The sequence below is a fragment of the Perna viridis genome, chromosome 2 (genome assembly GCF_037379345.1).
Source record: "Perna viridis isolate PV_CMFRI_1.1 ecotype Kerala chromosome 2, ASM3737934v1, whole genome shotgun sequence".
In the NCBI taxonomy this organism is placed as follows: domain Eukaryota; kingdom Metazoa; phylum Mollusca; class Bivalvia; order Mytilida; family Mytilidae; genus Perna; species Perna viridis.
In genome coordinates this window covers 14,192,201-14,212,839 of record NC_142446.1, presented here as the reverse complement: position 1 = coordinate 14,212,839, position 20,639 = coordinate 14,192,201, and the positions used below count along the sequence as shown (strand labels likewise).

The following is a 20,639-nucleotide window of genomic DNA, read 5'->3' as shown; positions in this document are numbered from 1 at the left end:
AATATCTTGACAAATATTCATACCATCTTTGGTTACAATCCATCTTACTAGTCAGATAGAGGATTTTCAGAGTTTGAAATTTTTTATAATTAATAGATGATAGATACATAGTGATGGCAAAACTCTTGCACTTGTCAATTTTTAGCCCACTTGGCCAGAGGCCATGTGAGCTATTGCCATCACTTGGGGTCTGTTGTCGTCTGTTGCCAATTTTTCCAAAAATCTCTCCTCTGAAACTACTGAGTGGAATTGTATGAAACTTTGCACAGATGTTCCTTAGACTATATTTCACAAAGGTTGTGCTTAGATTTTTGATCAGTCAAAAAACATGGTGGATGTCACTTAAGTAGAACATAGGGGTCAGACAGTACTTTTTTACATATATCTCCAAGACCGTTAGGTTTAGCCAAATTCTGACAGGGTAAAAGTGTTCAGCATGATAAGATCTACCTGTTGTCAAATTTTCACTTTAATCTGTTCAGCCATCTTGGAGTTATTGCCCTTTTTTGACGGTTTTTTTTGCTTTGTTATTTCTTTTAAAAAATCTCCTCTGACCTACTTGACCAATTGGAACCAAACTTGGTATGAATGTTCCTTGGGTATCTTGCACAAAAATTGTGTTTAGATTTTTGATCCGACAAAAAAATATGGCTGTTGTTACTAAGTAGAACTTGGGGGTTAGATAGTAGTTTTTTGCATATATCTCCAAAACCATTAGGTTTAGCCAAATTCTTACATAAATAAAAGTGTTCAGCATGATGAGATCTATCTGTGGTCAAACTTTCATTTTTATCTGTTAAATAATGTTTGAGTTATTGCATTTTTGATGTTTTTTTGCTATTTTTAATGTTATTTCTTTCAAAAATCTTCACCTCTGACACAACTTGACCAATTGGAACCAAACTTAGATGAATGTTCCTTGGGGTATCCTGCATAGAACTAATGTGGGGATTTTTGATCTGTCAAAAAGCATTGCTGCTGTTACTAAAAATAGAACATAGGGGTCAGACAGTAGTTTTTTCACATTATATCTCCAAAACTGATTGGTTTAGCAACATTCTTTCAATTACTGAAATGATCCTTATTGTAAGGCCTACAAAAGTCTCCAGGGATCAAAGTTGTCAGACGACTTTGTAAGAGTTATTGCCCTTAAAAGATGAAAAATAACTTAGTACACTTGAAATGGAAATTTTACAAAAAAACCAAAGGGAGCCATGTCTCAAATTTTAGTGGCCTTAGCTGAAAACTTTTTCTGTTAGTGTTTGCAAAAACAGAAAAACAACCCTACTTTATCATGAAAAAAAATGCCAAAAATTGAAAACGTGAAGTAAAAATTTTACAGAAAACAAAGGGCAGCCTATGATAATGAATACAATTAATATCTCAAAGTTTCGTGGTCTTTGCATGAAAATAGAAAAACAATCCCACTTTTTTTATGAAAAAGTGCCAAAAATTGAAAAAGTGAAATAAAAATTTTACAGAAAACAAAAGGTAGCCTATGACCATGGATAGAAAGACTATGGCAGAGAGTGAAAATAGAAAAACCATCCCCCTTTTTTTAAATGCAAAAAGTCCTACAACTCAAAAACTAAATATTCAAAATAAATGTAAATTTATAAATTTAAAGGGAGCCTTCTTCCGTCAATATGAACAATTAACTAAAGTATTATTCAAACGGCTTAAAGCATTTTGGAGTTATTGTACGAAGTGTTGACAATGGACAGGCAGACAGCGTTATAGAATAATATGTCCCATCAAAATTGATGCATGTACATGTACAAAAATCTACTGGCAATAAATCACAACACAAATTAAAGTGTACATACTGTTTAGTAAAAAACATGATTCAAAATGGAATATTCCACTACATTTACACTATGAAAAAGGTGTAGATTTGACACATTTAAGGAAATCATACTTTTTAGTAACATGCCAATAATTTACAAGTATAAAAAGTACTTGCTATAATTGGATACACATTTGTACTACATGTATAACATAATGAAAGGCTCCCTATTATGAATTATGACAAATCATATCTCTTTACTAGTAATTCCACAGAAGTAATGAATCAGGTTATATTGAACTTTTAATTTAAATTGCAAACATTTGTATATCCTTGTTGGTTGTCATTGCATGCTGAATCAGAATAAACTGTAATGAAGTTAACAATAACAAATATCAAAAATTGAAAAAAAATAATAGAATGTTCTTAAAGTTCGTCCTGTCTTTTGATATCAATCAGTTCCACTTCAAAAATTAATGTTGCACCACCTGAAACCAATCAAATATTTGATGTTAGTGTTTTTTTTTATTCATATTTATAGCACATATAAAATACCACAATAAAAAAAGGCTTAAATGGTATCTGTAATAACTATAACAGTTAACTATACATCGTACATATGTAATTGTACATGCATGTACATGTAATTACTCTTTTCAAATGAGTAAGCTCAACCTAAGAATTATACAAGTGCAGACAATAAGTAATTCACATGTATATCTATATTCTAGAAACCCTTCAAAGTGTGCCATAATTATTTTCCATAATAAATGATTCACATGTATATCTATAGACTGGAAGTCCTTAAGAATACCCCAGAAATATTTTCCACAATAAATGATTCACAAGTATATCTATAAACTGGAAACCCATCAAAATGCCCCAGAAATATTTTCCACAATAAATGATTCACATGCATATCTATAATCTAGAAACCACTCAAAATGTCCTAGAAATATTTTCCACAATAAATGATGCACATGTATATCTTAAGTCTGGAAACCGATAAACTGCCCAAAAGACTGTTTTCAACAATAAGCCATGCTCAAAATCAAATGCATACACCAAAAGACAAAAAGGTACTGCCCAGACTTGACAGGAATCTGTTATGCAAAAATCATAAATGTGACCTTGAGGTCAAAAGTCAACAACTGTTGTACATGATTTTGTCTTGAGTAAACCCAATATCAAAAACATAACCAAAAGTTACAGCCTGGACATAAATCTGTCACAAAAATTGTGAATTTAACCTTGAGGTCAAAGGTCAACAACCATTGTGCATGACACAGCCAGCACTTCACAGTTTAGTTTAGTTTCACACTTTTGGCCAAGGATGAAAAATGACATTAATGGAAACAGGTGGTTGCTATAGTGATTAAAAATGAAGAATCTATTTTCTGAAAAAAAGGGGACTTTTCAAAGTATTTTGCAATGTTTTATATATTTTCAATGTTGAAGGGGCTTTTTTTCAATGACAATTTGACTTCATTGTGAAAGTGAAGGTAAGTGAATTTTTTACCATGCTAAATTTAATAAGTGGATTACAAAGAGAAATAAGTCAAAATCTAACCGGCGATGCCCATATGAGGAAGGGGTTTTCGAAGGAAAAAGTCTGGACAGTTTCAGAGTAATCAAGGAAACCAAGGTTATAGCGGTAATCAAAAGAATGTAATCCAGGGACAAAGACCAGACATGGATAACAGACATACACAACAAAGAACATAAAGTAACTAAAATCATACATAGAAAGTAACAAAAGCAAATGAGCAACTTGGACGCCACTAAAAACTGGGAGCATGGACCAGGTGCACCAGTAGGGTAAGCGTCCTCTGCTTTTCTAGAAACACCCGCCGAGTTGCTCATAAAATGTCAAGTCCGCAGTAGACAAATGAGGAAAGGAAAACTATGACCCGTTGAATAAATCAGTTTTCATGGTGCTAATGGAAACACCTTAACGATCCACGAGTTCATGATGACGACCATAAAACTTCTGTAGGGATGACTTCAATCTTGTAGTAACATAACCATGTTCCAGAAGCCTATTTGTTAGAGTTCTAGTGCAAAAAAAAGTCTGTGTAATTTCGGCAAGCTCTGGCATAACATATGAGTTGTGATATGAACATTCCATACGCAGGAGCTGAAGGGATGTTGCCACAGATGAAAGGAAAGTTGACAATTCTGAATGAAAAGTCATCACGTTTGTCGTAAAGTTTGGTCAATAGATTTCTAAGTATAGGTCAAGATATGAGGCTGACTTCACAGTGTCTGTAGTATTCTTTATCTCAAATTCTTTTGGGTAGATGCAATGTATAAAATCCCCGAAATTAGGATTGTTTATAGATAATACGTCATCTATATAGCGGAAACTGAGATTGAAGGATCTAGCCAAACTATATTCTTTCTTTCTGATCAGATCAGCAATAAAGTCAGCCGCATAAGAGTGAAGGAATAGGTCAGCAAGTAAAGGAGCACAATTTGTTCCCATTGGAATGCCGACCGTTTGTTGAAAAACACGTCCACCATACTGGACAAATATTTTGTCGATTAAAAATTCCAGCATTTTGTAAACTGTATATTTGGAAGATGATTTGGAATTATGTCTTACAAAGTATGAGGAATCTCTACCAAGACTATATATTTGTATCTAGGTGTACCATCTTTCTTGGAAAAACAACAATGTATAATGTTTTTAAGTCGGGATTTTAACTGAGTATGGGGAATAGAAGTACACAGTGTTGAAAAATAATAGGTTTTAATGCTATAATATTCAGATAATAGTCTTGAACTGATTGTCTCCAAAATATCTTTCAAATTTTTCAGGATCCACATTGAATTAATACCACTACGGGAGTAACAAGTGTTGTGGTAGGACTGCAGACCCTCTTTGACAGTTGTGAGTATAGAAGTTAAAAGTTTTGAAAGAGGTTTGGTGGTACATTTTGCAGATCCAGCAATGAAACGTTGTTTATATGGATTAAATCACAATCATCGTCCTTGGTAGAGAGACCAAAAGAGGATAGCACCGATTTATGGTTTTCCACAATCCCTTGAGAGAGTGGTAGCAGTATAGGTCAGGGCATGAAATAAAAATTTAAGATATTTTGCGGGAAATTGGATATTTTTAAACCTGAGTTTATGTACTTTTTTGCAAATTTTCACATATTTTTGCATGGTTTCTATGGTAACCCTATTTGCTGTGGGTATTTTTTTTTTCCAGAAAATTTTTACTACATCCTGAAGGCCTTGGCTTGAGCTATTTCTAGATATATAGATTTACAGATGCTTGACAATTTTTTAAAGTGATAAATGTTACAAAGCATCAGATTACAAGACCAAAATTAGGCAGTTCTACAATACTGTGGAGCGTTGGCACATTGTCTTGAGTTTATGACTCCCTGTCATATTAAACCAGACTGATTACATGTCTGTCCATACAATGCATCCTGGTCACATGTTTGTCAGAGAAAACTTTTTTAATACTGGTACCATCCTAACTGGTACCATCCTAATATGGATGTGCTTTTGATAAAAATATGTTGTAACTTATAGTCTAAATAAAATTTTATCATACAAAGTCCATTGCCCAGTATAATTTAGGTCCTTGTATGAACTATTCTCATCATATCCTTCCCAAATAATAGTTCTGGTAAAAAACAGATAAAAATTCTGAATCAAACAAGGGATATGTGAGCACCTCTCACTGAGTATATCCCTGCTCTCCCACCCTCAAAATGTATAATTCCCATAGTCGGTAAACAGGAAGTAGTTGTCTGACAGGACCAAAATCTGTAAAAGCTGTATAGGACCAGTAGCTTAGGCTGCATACCAAATATCAAGTGGCTGTGATGAGAGGTTTTATAGAAAAATTTTACATTTGATTAAATATGTTTTAAGTTGGAAAACAGTTAAAAGGTAAAAGTTGTCTGTCAAGACCAAAATTGATAAGCGTGGTATAGAACCACTAGCTGAGGCTTCATACCAAATATCAAGAGGAAATGATCTGTAGTTTCTGAGAAAAATGTTACAAAGTGGGAGTATAAATATGTCAAATTAGCACCATATAAAAGGTGCACATCTTCAATATAATAGGATCTTACAAAAATCATACCTGGAATTTTGGGAGGAGCACCTCTATCTCCATAACCCATATCAGAAGGTATAACTAATTTTCTTTTTTCTCCAATACACATCCTGTAACAAAATGTGTGTAATTAACTGTGGCAGAGTTCATATGTGCTATAGAAAAGGATCTGCATTAGAAATGATTCAATTTTTTCAGATTTATAAAACTTAAACTCACTACCATAAAGGACCACTTTTTATTGTGACATGAGCAGTGTAAAAATTTCAATGTAAATGTAAAGCTCTAGTACATTGTATAAATATTCATATCAAAACAGTTTTAAAAGATAAACTTGGTCTGTTTTAGCACGAAATGTTACTCAGTCAATACAGTATGTTTAAATCATACCCAAGTAATCCCTGGTCCCAGCCCTTTATTACTTGTCCAGCTCCTAAAGTAAATACAAAGGGTTCTTTCCTTGGTATACTGCTATCAAATTCTGTTCCATCTTCCAACTTTCCCTGTGAAATTTAATCACAATTGTTTATTAATAAATTCTAATATGACGTCATTAAAAGCTATATGAGCAGCATGCAACTTATTGGGTGTGGCTTGTGTGTATGCAAGTTACTGCCCACCTTAATCATGTAAACAAACACATAACCTTCCAATGTGTATCAGCTATTTTCGTTCATTTCAGTAGCCTAATTTACATCAAATTCATATTTAATAAAAATATCAAGATGTTATGTTTTAAAAAAGTTTTATTATATTCCATAAAAATCATTTACACACATACACAGTAACACTTGTCACATGCCACGTGTGCCATCTTGTAAGAAAACAAACAATAACAATTGTCAATGAATGAAACATTGTACCTGTTCATGTGTGAACACTGATCTTATAATGAAAACAACTCTTGCTACATCTATCATTGTTCTACTTAATTGGCCCTTTCTTTTATTATATGTAAAAAATACAAAACAAAGTTTCACTAGCGACCATTTTAATTTTAGCGTAAAGTGTCCAGCCAAATATGGCTGTTCTTAGGTTACTGTAATAAGTCAAGAAAATGTAAAGAATTGTCCTATTACAATCAAAATAAATCACAGAAACTCTATTTTTTCATTGTTTTACCACGGGCTGACCATTTATGCTGCATTATTTTATCCTGAGCGATGACGGCAAGGGAAATAACTCTGATATTGTGTGAGAGAATAAGGATAACAAGGGCTTTATTTATTAATAATTATGATTGAATATTTTCTTCCAATATCAAGTAAATCATTGTACAGTAATACACATAACTGTCTACAAAGGAAAATTTAACAGCAAAGGAATCATAGCTTCCTATCAACTAATAATTTTTAAAAATGATTATTCACTAAATCAATAAAAAAAAATCATTGTAAAATAAAACATTGAATCAAACAAAAAAAATTGGTTCACAAATTTTATACTACATGTACTAAGATATCATATCACATTGTATATTGAAGCCTATATGGTATTTAAAAAAAAGATGACAAACTAACAGTATAGTGCATGTGAAGTGTATCTCCTTTTCTTGACTTAATTTGACAGTTATCAACTCTTTTCTTGACTCCAATTTGTAGTTTTTTCTTTTTTTCTTCTTCACCTGCCCAAGATTGCACCACCATAAGGAGCACAATAGCAGAGTTTAAACAACATCCCAACTTCATTCTGTAAAAAAAATGGAAGAGTTTCATGTCTTACATACATCATTTTGAAAATTGCCGATACAAAACTATCTATAGAATTTGTTTAGCTACTATGCAAAACAATGAACAGACTAATCAGACTACTAATGGCCACAGTTAAATGAGCACATTTCCAACAGGCCAATTGACAAATAATGACCACGATTATAGTTTTGTTTTTTATTAAGAAATATAACAAATATACAATTGGATATAAATAATACCTTCTGTATGGTTGTATAGTAGAGTGAACTTTTATCCATTTTGCTAATTCCACTGGTTATAGGCGTGTTCTATTATATTTCACATTTTTATCATTTGATTTAAACATACATGTTCTGCTCTTGTCTATTTACCTGGTATAGGTGTTCTACTTTTAATTGGTTATTCTAGTCAGGTGTTAATTTTTTAGGGAAATTTAGTAATGATGGCTGGTCATTATTTTGTAATATTTCAGATTTAAAGTCATCTAGTTATTTAATACTTTCGTTTTGCATGCAACATTTTGAAGGACCAGAATTATAGAAGAATATTATACCAGAAATCATGGTAAGTCATTTTCCTCATTTTGGCTCTGTCTTGACAGCTGATAGAAGTAGGAGTTACCATTCACAACATCAGTCTTAGAGTAAGTTTTCCCACGTCCTGAGTATGACTTGTTGTATGCTTCTGTTGTACGAGCCTTGTGTGAATGTGTATTGCCTGAGTGTTCCATTTATTTGACAGTGACCTTCGATCTTTTTATCCTGTGTATTGGGTCACACAGAGTAATTGATTCGGCTCAAAATAGGTATTCTTATTTTGACTTCGTTATATTGAAACACTTTATGTTGTATGCATTTTTGAAAGATTTATATGATCTATTGAATCTTGTATTTATTACTGTGTTATTGTCTTGCAGGTGCTTATTACTCTAGTGTCTAAGAATTGTACTTGTAGTTGTTGAGTAAAGTGCAGCTGTTGTGATGTTTACATTTAAATGGGCTCAATTCCACAAATTGGTGAGTTGGTTGTATTGATTTTATTTACGATTAGCTTGAGTAAGTGTGACAGATATTTCATAGTTAATTTTCATAGATTCTACTTGTGATTATTTCCCTTTATTTTAGGATGCTTTGTAAGAATAGTTATGTGCATATTGTTACTGGTGCAGGGTTATCTTGAATTTAACTCTTTTGTAATTACTATTAATATGATCAGATATGTTTAAATTATCTGTCCTGATAACTGAGTGTTTAGCCAATGAAAGGTATTTGCAAGCAGAAGTTTGTCATTTATTGTGCAAAACACCTTGCTGAATGTTCTTGTATGAAATATATACATGATTTGTGTTGTAGTATATGCAGTGTTGAAATGAATAGGTCAGGTCAATGTTACAGGTCGAAAGGAATTCATGTCATTTGTACTTAGGGAGAATTATTTGCAGTGTAGGTTATTCAAGTATCATGTATTTTATTTATAGAAATACTCAGTATTATACAACTAATGTATATATTTGTTATTACAGGGCTTTGTATTTGACATTTATATTTGGTTGAATAAAGTTACAAACCCTAGATGTTTTGGTTTTGTTATCAACCCTAAAAACCAGGACTGTTACAGTTGCGCTACTAATTTGGCTGATTGTAATGAAAGAAATGATAGAAAAGTGTAATCTGTAAAAAGACAACACAAAAGCAAAAATAAAACAAAACAAAATATAAAAAAAAACTATGAGTCTTCTGTGAACGCTGAAATACTTCACACACTGTCCCCTGGAGAGACAAAAATAGGCAATTTGTACCCTAAACATATAAAACAAACAGAAGAAATGTGTCGTGTCATTTTTCTTTCTAAATAGCATTATAAGCGATGTTTATGTTACTGTAAAAGTGTATAATAATAAATTATGCATGATTCCAGAAATTTCAGTAATTATGTCTAATCACAAAAATCAATAGTAATTATCCACCCAAACATTGTAGGTAAAAATAAATGAATGCATGCATGTACTTATTTTGTTGATGTTAGCAAGTTCATTGATTATTTTTAAAGATATTGTATAAAAATACTTTTTCATATGTATGAATACAATTTTAATTAAACCTGATGTTCAAGATAAAAAATTGTATTCATACATATGAATAATTCCTAAAACTTATAGTTATTAGGCACAATTCCTAAATTATATCAGTAATTATACGTTTCCAAGATTAGACATGATTTTATTAATAACCTCAGACACAGTAGGGCCTGTGCTGGTTCAGGTGTCAAAAGAATAGGCCTGCAGCAGCACTAAGCTTGTCGTAAAAGGCAACTAAATAGTGCTCAGAAACCTAGCCGGGGGCTAGGTGCTCTGCCCACTGAGCAACTGGGATGTGTGCCCCAGGTGGTTGAATGGGGTACCTCTGGCGTGTTACATGCAGGGGTTGTCAGGCTATAATACAGAAAACCTGACCGCAAACCATAGTGGTGTACTGTGTTGGGAAAGATGCCACGTTCCTTGCACGTTACAGAACCCTGCTGTGGTATTCGATAGGAGAAGGAACCTTTGTGCTCCGCCACAGGAGGCTAAATTGCCCGACCCTACCCATCCTTCCCTTTTTCTTGTGGCAATCAAAATTTGTCGACCCTTATTATCCTTGTGTCCCATCCCTTTTTTCATTTCATCATCATCATTTCATGTTCATTTTATCATCCCTTTCATGTTCATCGCCTGAATATAGCTGAAATATTGCTGCTCAGGCATTAAACCCCAACAATCAATCAATCAGACACAGTAGGTGTACAAGAGGACAGAAAAAAACAATCACAAACATATACATAAAAAAGACAAATACATAGAACAGTCAATATCCTAAAATATATGCATACATACAAATTCACATTTATATTTTAACACATTCACTTTCATATGAGATTTGCTATTTTTCGTAAAAAAGCACACACTCTTTTGTATAATTGAACATTACAGATAGACTATAACCCACCAAATTTAATCATATTTGGGTGCTTTGAGTAGTAATCTGGGATGTAACGAGATCTCAAATACTTTACCGTTAGATTATTACACTGGAATAATGTGTGAAATTCATCTCCCATTCCTTCTTTACAAAGATTACATATTCTTTGACTCCGTGGGACTCCAGACCACCTCACTTTCTATGGGTAGTTTTAAGATGGAACATCTGAATTTTGTCAAATGAATGCGTTCTGCTGGGGACAATCTTAGAAGATATGGTTCAATTCTGAATTCATGTTTAAAAGTAGAATAGAATTCACCACAAGATGTGAACATGAACACATTTCCAACACACCAATTGACAAATAATGACCATGATTATAGTTACATGTACACATTTACACCAGACGAATTGACAAATAATGACCAGGATTATAGTAACACGTACATATTTACACCAGACCAATTGACAAATAATGACCAGTTATAGTTACATGTACACATTTACACCAGACCAATCAGACAAATAATGACCACAAATTATGAATTATTTCATCTAAATAAAACATTTTATGGAACCAAAATTAGACATAAAATAACAAACTTATTAAGGTTTGATAAACTGGGATGATTTTCCTAAAATTGTTAATTGTTTATTATGTTGTTTATTTTCCAACCAATTTTGACACTTAATTAATGAGATGCAAATTAGGGAATATGGCATCACTAATGAGATTTGCAAACTCTCCTATAAAGTCCCTGATGATATGAAGTCTAATTTCACTCTTCACATTAACATACTCCCAAACAGTTAGAGTGGGGAAACGCTCTCTGAACCACGTGGGGTCTGGGAGTAGGCCAGAACGTCAACAGAGCAGCCCAGCCGCTAGTAGGACATACTCTGACCGAGTTCTTCTGTCGGGTATCCCGAAGGCTGGGCTCCGCTACCTCCAACTATTAACAGACATTTATGAACAAAATCCCCATAAGGGGCAGTCGTGCAAGATCCTTAAGGATAGTCAAGACCGTAAAAACCCCCAATCATCAATTTTAATTTGTTGAAAAGGAAACCTGATACTTTCGCTTCGGACTTTGCTCGCACTTAAGGCCATTGCCTTATCATCAATAAATGGTGAATAAATTTCACAACTGCTTGCCTTAAATAAGGGACATGTCTATTGATAAGCAATCTCTAGCCTATACTTCATCTTCTTACAGGTTAAACCTGTGATTTCACGTCGATCAGTCCCCTAGTCGTAGTTAATTTTACAGGCCCACCTCCATTTTGATAAGCCTTGGGCCTTGGACTACTGCTTAACAGTGAAGACTGTCAATATTTGTTAACATGTTTTTAAATATTTATCAACGTATTATTAAATATTTATTAACATGTTATTAAATATTTATTGATATCAATTAATGAGGAATTAGGGACCGGTCATAATTTATCTCCAGGGGTGGGCTGGCAAAAAAGTAGGGGGGTCAAAGAAAAAATAGCAGTACTTGAAGGGGGGGTATGTATTTTTTGACAAATCGATGAAGGGGTCATAATTTTTTTTTTTAAAGAAAAATCATTTACACGTGTACTTGTGCAATATCTAGAATTTTATACACAATGTCCTGTGTAAACTGCCCAAAACCATGTTATATTGTATAACATGCTCAAATATTGGAAACTTAATAACTTGTGATTGTACTATATATTTCCTATTCTGTTTTGAATAAATCAATACATACTTTGAAATTTCATTTTAAAAAAATGCAGGGGGCTTTTTTTTTGGTACTTGAGAGGAGGAATGTGTTGAGAATTTTTATGTTTGGAAAAGGGGGGGTCAGTTATTTTTTTTTCCCGGATCATTTTTCAATTTGCTGGTCCAACCCTGGAGATAATAACCGGTCCCTAAATTCAACCACTTGCCATAGTAGCCGTCTTGCCTCTGGGGGAAGCTAATTTTTGTTTTGCCTGGTCGTCTCCCTGTGTAAGACATAAACGAAAAATGAAAAAAAGCCTTGGTTCTACTTAAACCTTTTTCCTGGTGTGTGAGCAAACTATATTCTGAAGTGCTGGTACGTGTCAACGCTTCTGCTCGTCCAGTCAGGGGTATTATAGTATAGGGGAGAGAAACCCATTATAAAAGGTGTGGAAGATTTTTTGGGTATTTGGTTATACCATTTCTTAAACGGACCTTTCTACTTTACTTTGATTTAAGTACTTCATCATTAGTATCTGACGGGGTAGTATAGACAAAATTTGATGTTCTAACAGCCCATGACAGGGACTGGTTATAAATATACATTTCATGCTTCTTTACATGAATTAGGATTTTAATCAATACATATGACAAATGTTTCTAAAAGGTGACTGTCAATATTCCTGTTTTTCATGCCTGGTCGTTCAAATATTTGATTTTTTATATTTTCTTCGCAAAGTGGTTTTGTTCTTTCACTTGTTACAGTCTGGTATTGAATTAAAAAATGGATGTTTATATGCGTAAACTAAATGAATGGAATGTATTTGGATGCAGGGGTTCTGAAACGCTATATGCAACCTCTGAATTCCAATGAGTCCATGATAAAGGTATTTCGGCTTTATCATAGACGTTAACGGGACCAATATGGTTAAAAATCAGTAACATCTTTATTGAGAAGTTTTGTAGGATATGATAACAGTTTTAGGTGTACATCTTGAAGACTACTAGAATTTTTAATTTTTGTGTGAGCACATTTTTTTTCGTTTCGCTTTATGTAGTATAAACAGGCTCTTTTCCTTTGTTATTTGTGTCTTTATTTCCTGATTTAAATGATGCACATGTATACATATATGCATGTGAATACCTAGTATATTTAAGTTTTATTAGGTGTTTTCTGCATTAGCGTTTGCCTCAGTACTCAGGAGTAAATTACACTTTCCAAGGTATTGCATAACATGAACGTGTTATTGTCTCATGAAATTGTATGTATCAACTTCGATTGATGTCAATGGTTTTCCTAGAAGTACTTCAAGACCTGAAGATTTTTATAATAAAACATAAAGTTAGCCTTATTATAATCCCTTTAAAATAAACTCTAGTACCTTTTTTAGGTTTGATTTGAAATAAGTCTCACAATTACACCAAGATTCATCTCACAGGGTCTGTCAATTCATACTTGTCATGTCTAATATAGTCATTGACCGGGCTAAAATTAATTCATAATTATATATTTATTCATACATAAAATTTTATCACAGATATGTCCACAGTATGGCGAGTTTACTCCAGAGTTTATCTTCCTCCACATATGACCTGAAACATGGAAAATTACTTTAATCAATAGAGAGTAAAAAGACCATTTAATCAAAGGAAACATATCAACGATCAGATTCGTCAGAAACATCAGTCTGCATCATGAAAATCCATCCAAATGAAAAATTAATTTAATAATAATGATTGGGGGTTTTTATGGTCTTGACTATCCTTACGGATCTCGTACAATCACCCCGTACAGGGATTCTATTAGTAATGTCAGTTAGATAGCGGAGCCCAGCCTTCAGGATAGCTCACCAAGTAGGTCCTACTAGCGGCTGGGCTGCTGTGTTGACACTCTGGCCTACTCCCAGACCCCACGTGGGTCCGAGAGCGTCTCCCCACTCAGTGTGGGAGTATGTCAACGTGTAGAGTGTGTTCAACCTATTGGGTTTATTAACAATACCTTTAAATTCAATGTGAATATATCAAATGGTATTATGCAATATTTTGATATGCAAAATTATCAGTAGTACTATAGTCGGCGTCACATAAATAACATACTGTTAAAATTTGAATAAAAATATTTTCTACGACTTTATTGACACCTACCGTCGTTTAAATTGTCTTAAATGACTTGCTCATTCGTTAAGCCAAACGGCTTCTCCCTAAACATTGAATCGTTAAATTCCAGTCAGATTTTAATTCTAGGTGGCAATATTTACATTGTAAAAAGTCGGCCATGTTTACAGTGATCGGGTTGCTAGGAGATGTTGTTTACGTTTAAATGGTTTGTCCAAAAACCGAAGAACCCAGAATGCAATTCGGCGTTATTTCGGATATCTCGGATTTATTTTACGCGAACAACGTATAATACCGAGAAGTTGATCAAGCAGACGATTGTCACCGGAGTTCGACGGGAACTTACGCACTTCGTTTGTAAACAAATCGTCCCGTAAAAACCAACATGGCGGATATTAGTATGGGATTTTCCCGTAAGGATTTGTTACGCATGATTTAAGCTAATAAGCGACTTGTTTTTGAGAAGCTGTTTGGCTAAACGAATGAGCAAGTCATTTAAGACAATTTAAACGAAGGTTGGTGTCAATAAAGTCGTAGAAAATATTTTTATTCAAATTTTAACAGTATGTTATTTATGTGACGCCGAGTATACATGATTTGACACTTAAAACATTTTACTGAAAATCAAAAATGTATGTTACCCATATAAATGTAAATAATATAACTATAACATCATGATTTTTATATTAATTGTTCAAAGTAATTCATTAACGACCACTAAGACAGACAACTCTGAGCTGAAGGCATTAATTGCCACATAAATGGAGACAATTTGTAAACAAACAAGCTATATTGATCTTTACTGATGGTTTTAAAACGATCGACCAAATTTAGTAGTAACACATTTCTATACAGTCAAGAAGCCATAGATATTGCTATAGAAGTGAAATTACACGAAGATATTCAATGTTATTCCTAAATTTCTTCTCCAACAAAATATGTCGTTGAAACTGTCCGTTACTCCCCACCTTAACCAAAATTTCAACTATTGATTTCGGTAATATTTTTCATTGTACTTCAATAAAAATAAATGGTCAAAATTTGTAGGCACATATAAATTCCCAGTTTCAAAACGAGCCTGATATATTCATGGAGTTAAGAGAAATCACACTTTTACCTCGCCATTCCACACGTAATTGGTCAAACCGCCATCTTGGTATCCTGGGTTGCTCATTCCTGCCTGGTCCAACTTTGCCTCAGTGTAGCCTAAGTATTTTGTTATCCTTGCATGTCTCCTTTACTTAAAACGCAAAAGTGATAAAGACTAAACTGGTTTTAATTTCAAATGATTAGTTAAGGGAAAAGCAGCAGAGGATGTTTTAACATCAGTTTAACAAACTAGCAACAAAATATGTAACCGATATCCGTACACGTACCAAAATCCCCCGCATCCAAATCACTTTTTCGCCAAATTCTTCGTTATTATGAGATCTGAAACAATGTTTATGTTTAACTTCAAAGAGAATTTGCATGTATGGCAAATATCATAGCAGGGGCTTTATATCTAATATACAGTCCCTTATGGCAAGCCGTTGTGGAATTTATTCCCCATTTATTGATATTAATACATATTTATCAACATGTTAATAAATATTTATCAACGTGTTAATATATATTTAATAACATGTTAATAAATATTTATCAGCATGTGCATAAATGATTTGTTGATATCAATAAATTGACGAATTAGTAATATGTTGATAAACATTTACTAACATGTTGATAAATCATTTATTGATATCAATAGATTGAACGAATTATTAACATGTTAATAAATATTAGTTCATGTGTTATTAAAGCTAGTAGATTCTGCATGCTGGGCAATTTCCAATAAAATAAGCAATTACAAACACTTTTCTGACCACGATTAAACCATCTATAGTGGCACCCTCTTTATCAACACGTTAATAATTCATCTATCTGTTGATATCAATAAATGATTTAATAACATGTTAATAAATATTTATGAACGTATTGATAAATCGTACACTTTATTTATATCAATTATTAAATATTAACATGTAGACAAATATTCATTAACGTGTTGATAAAACATTTATTGATATCAATATTTATTTATTAACGTGTGAATAAATATGTTATATTTATTGATATCAATAGTTTATCCTTAATATCAATAATTCATTTATTGATATCAATAGTTTATCCTTAATATCAATAATTCATTTATTGATATCAATAGTTTATCCTTAATATCAATAATTCATTTATCGATATCAATAATGATTTATTGATATTAATAAATATTTAATAAAATCCACCACGGCTTGTCATAGTCCTTGACCCAGTATTGTAGTTTACCTTAATGGTTGATTGATTGATTGTTGGGGTTTAACGCCCGAGCAGCAATATTTCAGATATATTCAGGCGATGAACATGAAATGGATGATAAAATGAACATGCAATGATGATGAAATGAAAATGGGATGTGACACAAGGATAATGGGGTCGACAAATTTTGATTGCTACTGGAAATAGGGAGAGGTGGGTAGGGTCGGGCAATTTAGCCTTTTGTGGCGGAGCCCTCTGGCTCCTACTCCGGGAGAATACAACAGAAGTATTCTTTAACGTGCGAAGAACGTGGCATCACTTGGGGCACACAACCCAGTTGCTCTGTGGCAAAGCGCCCTAGCCTCCGGCCGGGGTTCTGAGCACTATTTAGTCGCCTTTTACGACAAGCTTAGCGGCTTTGCAGGGTAGGCCTGTTTAATTTGACTTCGTATCAAAAAACGCGGATAGACATGAAATCGCAACCATCACTCCAGCGCAATGCTTCCGACCCATGATACTTGGGATTGGGTTCCTTTACACAGAATCAGAGGAATTCAAAGTTTCCTTTTTAAGTCCTCGCAACGAAATGTCGGGGTATTTATTTACTCCTGTCCGTCCGTTCGTCCGTTTTTGTTGATTTTTGTTCTTTGTAGCGTGTGTCCGTTTTCCTTGTCTAGTCTTTGTCCATGGGTTCATTCTTCTGGTTATTCCTACGAATCCTGGTTCCCTTGATTACTCTTCCATGCTATAAACTGACTAACCTTTTACAAGACATACGGAAATCCTTACTTTGGACATTTGCAAACTACGGCGGGGTTAATGCTGTATAAAACCGTTGGAGGATATACTAACAGTTAGTTGAGAGCAATTATACACCCCGTTCTCCCAAAAATGACCATACAAACAGAAATCTTAATTGTAGGCTAAGTACAGAACCGAAAAAAGACTTTTGGGGATTAAAAGTGCCAAGGAAATTCTGATATTTTTACCCAAGTTCCTTCCAATGGGTGCTTAGAAATATGCGACGGAAAATTTCTCAGAACCGCACATGCAAAAATTCTAAGTCCCTCAGAAAACAGGAAGTAGATGACCTAAAAGGCTGGACAAGGGAGACGCGGTACACGTCATCATGCTTAAGTCATATACGTCCCAAAAATCTAATCACTCTTTCCAAGTGGTGCTGAGAAATTTCCCAATACTTCTAAGTCGTTCAGAAAACAGGAAGTAGCTGCAAACGGTGTTAGTGTATTTGTTACATTTCACCGTATTATTCGTTCTTTTCTATCGTGTCTGGTGTAGAATAACAATTGCATGTAATAAAAAATTACCGACTTAGTGATTCGACAGTAGCACTCCTCGATAGTCCAATTTTGAATCATTTGAGTAAATAGAGAATTGGAAGCCCATAAGTTAAATCCTAACTTTGTAAATATATAGTTGTTACTAAAAATTGCAAAAATATATATATCTGAGTTTAGAATATTTCACCAAGATGGCCATGTACTGTTATCGTCTTGAAAACAATCCAACAATTTCCAAACCTGTAAGTTTCTCTTGCAGTGCAATATGTATTCATTTATGGTATGCAATAATATTTTTAGTGATTAACGATTGAAATTAAGCAACTTGTATAAACCTCAGTAAAAACAATTCAAAACACTACTAAATGGAGTCGTTTAAATAAAACGAATTTATTTGAACTTATTTGAATTAACATTAATCAGTTTATAGGTTTTTAAGGGTGTAAACAAGACAAGACAAGCCAAATACTTTATGCAGACAAAGCCCAAAACAAAAGTGTTTTTGTCAGCAAAACGTTTAATATCCAATGTTTATTATCAGAGGTAAACGTAGAAAATAATAGCAGTGATAAGACCTATACTGCTACCACTCTCTCCAAAGAAGAGATTGTGGAAAACCATAAATCTGTGCTATCCTCTTTTGGTCTCTCTACCAAGGACGATGATGGTGATTTACCGTCTATGTACTGGATTCCTAAACTTCACAAGAATCCATACAAAACAACGTTTCATAGCTGGATCTGCAAAATGTACCACCAAACCTCTTTCAAAACTTTTAACTTCTATACTCACAACTGTCAAAGAGGGTCTGCAGTCCTACCACAACACTTGTTACTCCCGTAGTGGTATTAATTCAATGTGGATCCTGAAAAATTCGAAAGATCTTTTGGAGACAATCAGTTCAAGACTATTATCTGAATGTTATAGCATTAAAACCTATGATTTTTCAACACTGTATACTTCTATTCCCCATACTCAGTTAAAATCCCGACTTAAAAACATTATACATCGTTGTTTTTCCCAAAAAAGATGGTACACCTAGATACAAATATATAGTTCTTGGTAGAGATTCCTCATACTTTGTAAGAAATAATTCCAAATCATCTTCCAAATATACAGAGGAAGATGTTTACAAAATGCTGGAATTTTTAATCGACAACATATTTGTCCAGTGTGGTGGACGTGTTTTTCAACAAACGGTCGACATTCCAATGAGAACAAATTGTGCTCCTTTACTTGCTGACCTATTTCTTCACTCTTATAAGGCTGACTTTATAGCTGATTTGATCAGAAAGAAAGAATATCGTTTGGCTAGATCCTTCAATCTCAGTTTCCGCTATATAGATGACGTATTATCTTTAAACAATCCTAATTTCGGGGATTTTATACATCGCATCTACCCAAAAGAACTTGAGATAAAGGATACTACAGACACTGTGAAGTCAGCCTCATATCTTGACCTACACTTAGAAATCGATGGTAAAGGAAAACTATTGACCAAACTTTACGACAAATGTGATGACTTTTCATTCAGAATTGTCAATTTTCCTTTCATCTGTGGCAACATCCCTTCGGCTCCTGCGTATGGAGTGTTCATATCACAACTCATACGTTATGCCAGAGCTTGCCGAAACTACGCAGACTTTTTGTATCGCGCTAGAAGTCTAACAAATAGGCTTCTGGAATAGGGTTATGTTGCTACAAGATTGAAGTCATCACTACAGAAGTTTTATGGTCGTCATCATGAACTCGTGGATCGTTATGATGTATCCATCAGCACCATGAAAACTGATTTATTCAACGGGTCATAGTTTACCTTTCCTCGTTTGTCTACCCTGGACTTGACTTTTTATGAGCAACTCGGCGGGTGTTTCTAGAAAAGCAGAGGACGCTTACCCTACCGGTGTACCTGGTCCATGCTCCCAGTTTTTAGTGGAGTCCGAGTTGCTCATTTACTTTTGTTACTTTGTATGTATGATTTTAGTTACTTTATGTTCTTTGTTGTGTGTGTCTGTTTTCCATGTCTGGTCTTTGTCCCTGAATTATATTCTTTTGATTACCGCTATAACCTTGGTTCCCTTGATTACTCTTAAAGTCTCACCTAATGTACATAATATATATATATCATAATTAAACAAATTTTCGTTTTAATAAAATATTATGGCAGATTTTGGCAGTATAAAATATCATGGCATCATTACTGAACATAAAAATAAATTTTTGGTCATCAGACATGTTTATAAAATCATCATAAATACAACAGGCAAGGGTAAAAAAAATTCATTACATATATCTTCATATAAAGGACATTCCAATAACACATGCTGTTCATCTTCAACACTAAAACAACAATTACAACATGTTCTTTCTTCTATACGTAAATTTTCTACCGGTTTCGATTTTTATCGGCGCTACACCACACCGAAATTTAGAGGAAGAACTTCTATATTTACCAGGCATATTTCTTATCAAATAATTCTCTTTACCATAAGTATTTTTAAATTTTCAGTATATACGAGGTTTGCTTGTATCATTTGACATAAGTTTACAATACCATTCTTGATTGAACGTTTCAAAAGAATTATCCTCAATATCTTTTATAACAGATTTTGACATAACATAGTTTGTATTACACATGCAAATAATCTATATTAATACTCTTAAATTTTGCATTAACCTTAAATTGCCAGTTTTTAACTTTCCTATTTCCTTGGGAATTACACCAT

The 20,639-nt window shown here is 33.6% G+C and overlaps 1 protein-coding gene across 3 annotated transcripts; it reads right to left on the bottom strand.

The window, feature by feature from the left end:
- Positions 1-1,811: 1,811 nt before the first annotated feature.
- LOC148623742 (peptidyl-prolyl cis-trans isomerase FKBP2-like) lies at positions 1,812-15,577 on the bottom strand. Of its 3 annotated transcripts, XM_088565821.1 has the most exons (6): positions 15,438-15,577; positions 13,727-13,798; positions 7,388-7,556; positions 6,258-6,370; positions 5,895-5,977; positions 1,812-2,274 (listed from the first exon to the last, which is right to left on the bottom strand). In XM_088565821.1, the coding sequence occupies exons 3-6, from the start codon at positions 7,553-7,555 to the stop codon at positions 2,213-2,215; spliced, it is 426 nt and encodes a 141-aa protein (XP_088421947.1). In that variant the 5' UTR covers position 7,556; positions 13,727-13,798; positions 15,438-15,577; the 3' UTR covers positions 1,812-2,212. The 3 variants fall into 3 exon arrangements, with proteins under 3 accessions (XP_088421947.1, XP_088421944.1, XP_088421946.1); XM_088565818.1 differs by lacking the exon at positions 13,727-13,798 and having other exon boundaries at positions 15,438-15,537; XM_088565820.1 differs by lacking the exons at positions 13,727-13,798; positions 15,438-15,577 and adding an exon at positions 12,541-12,661.
- Between the last annotated feature and the right edge of the window lie 5,062 nt (positions 15,578-20,639).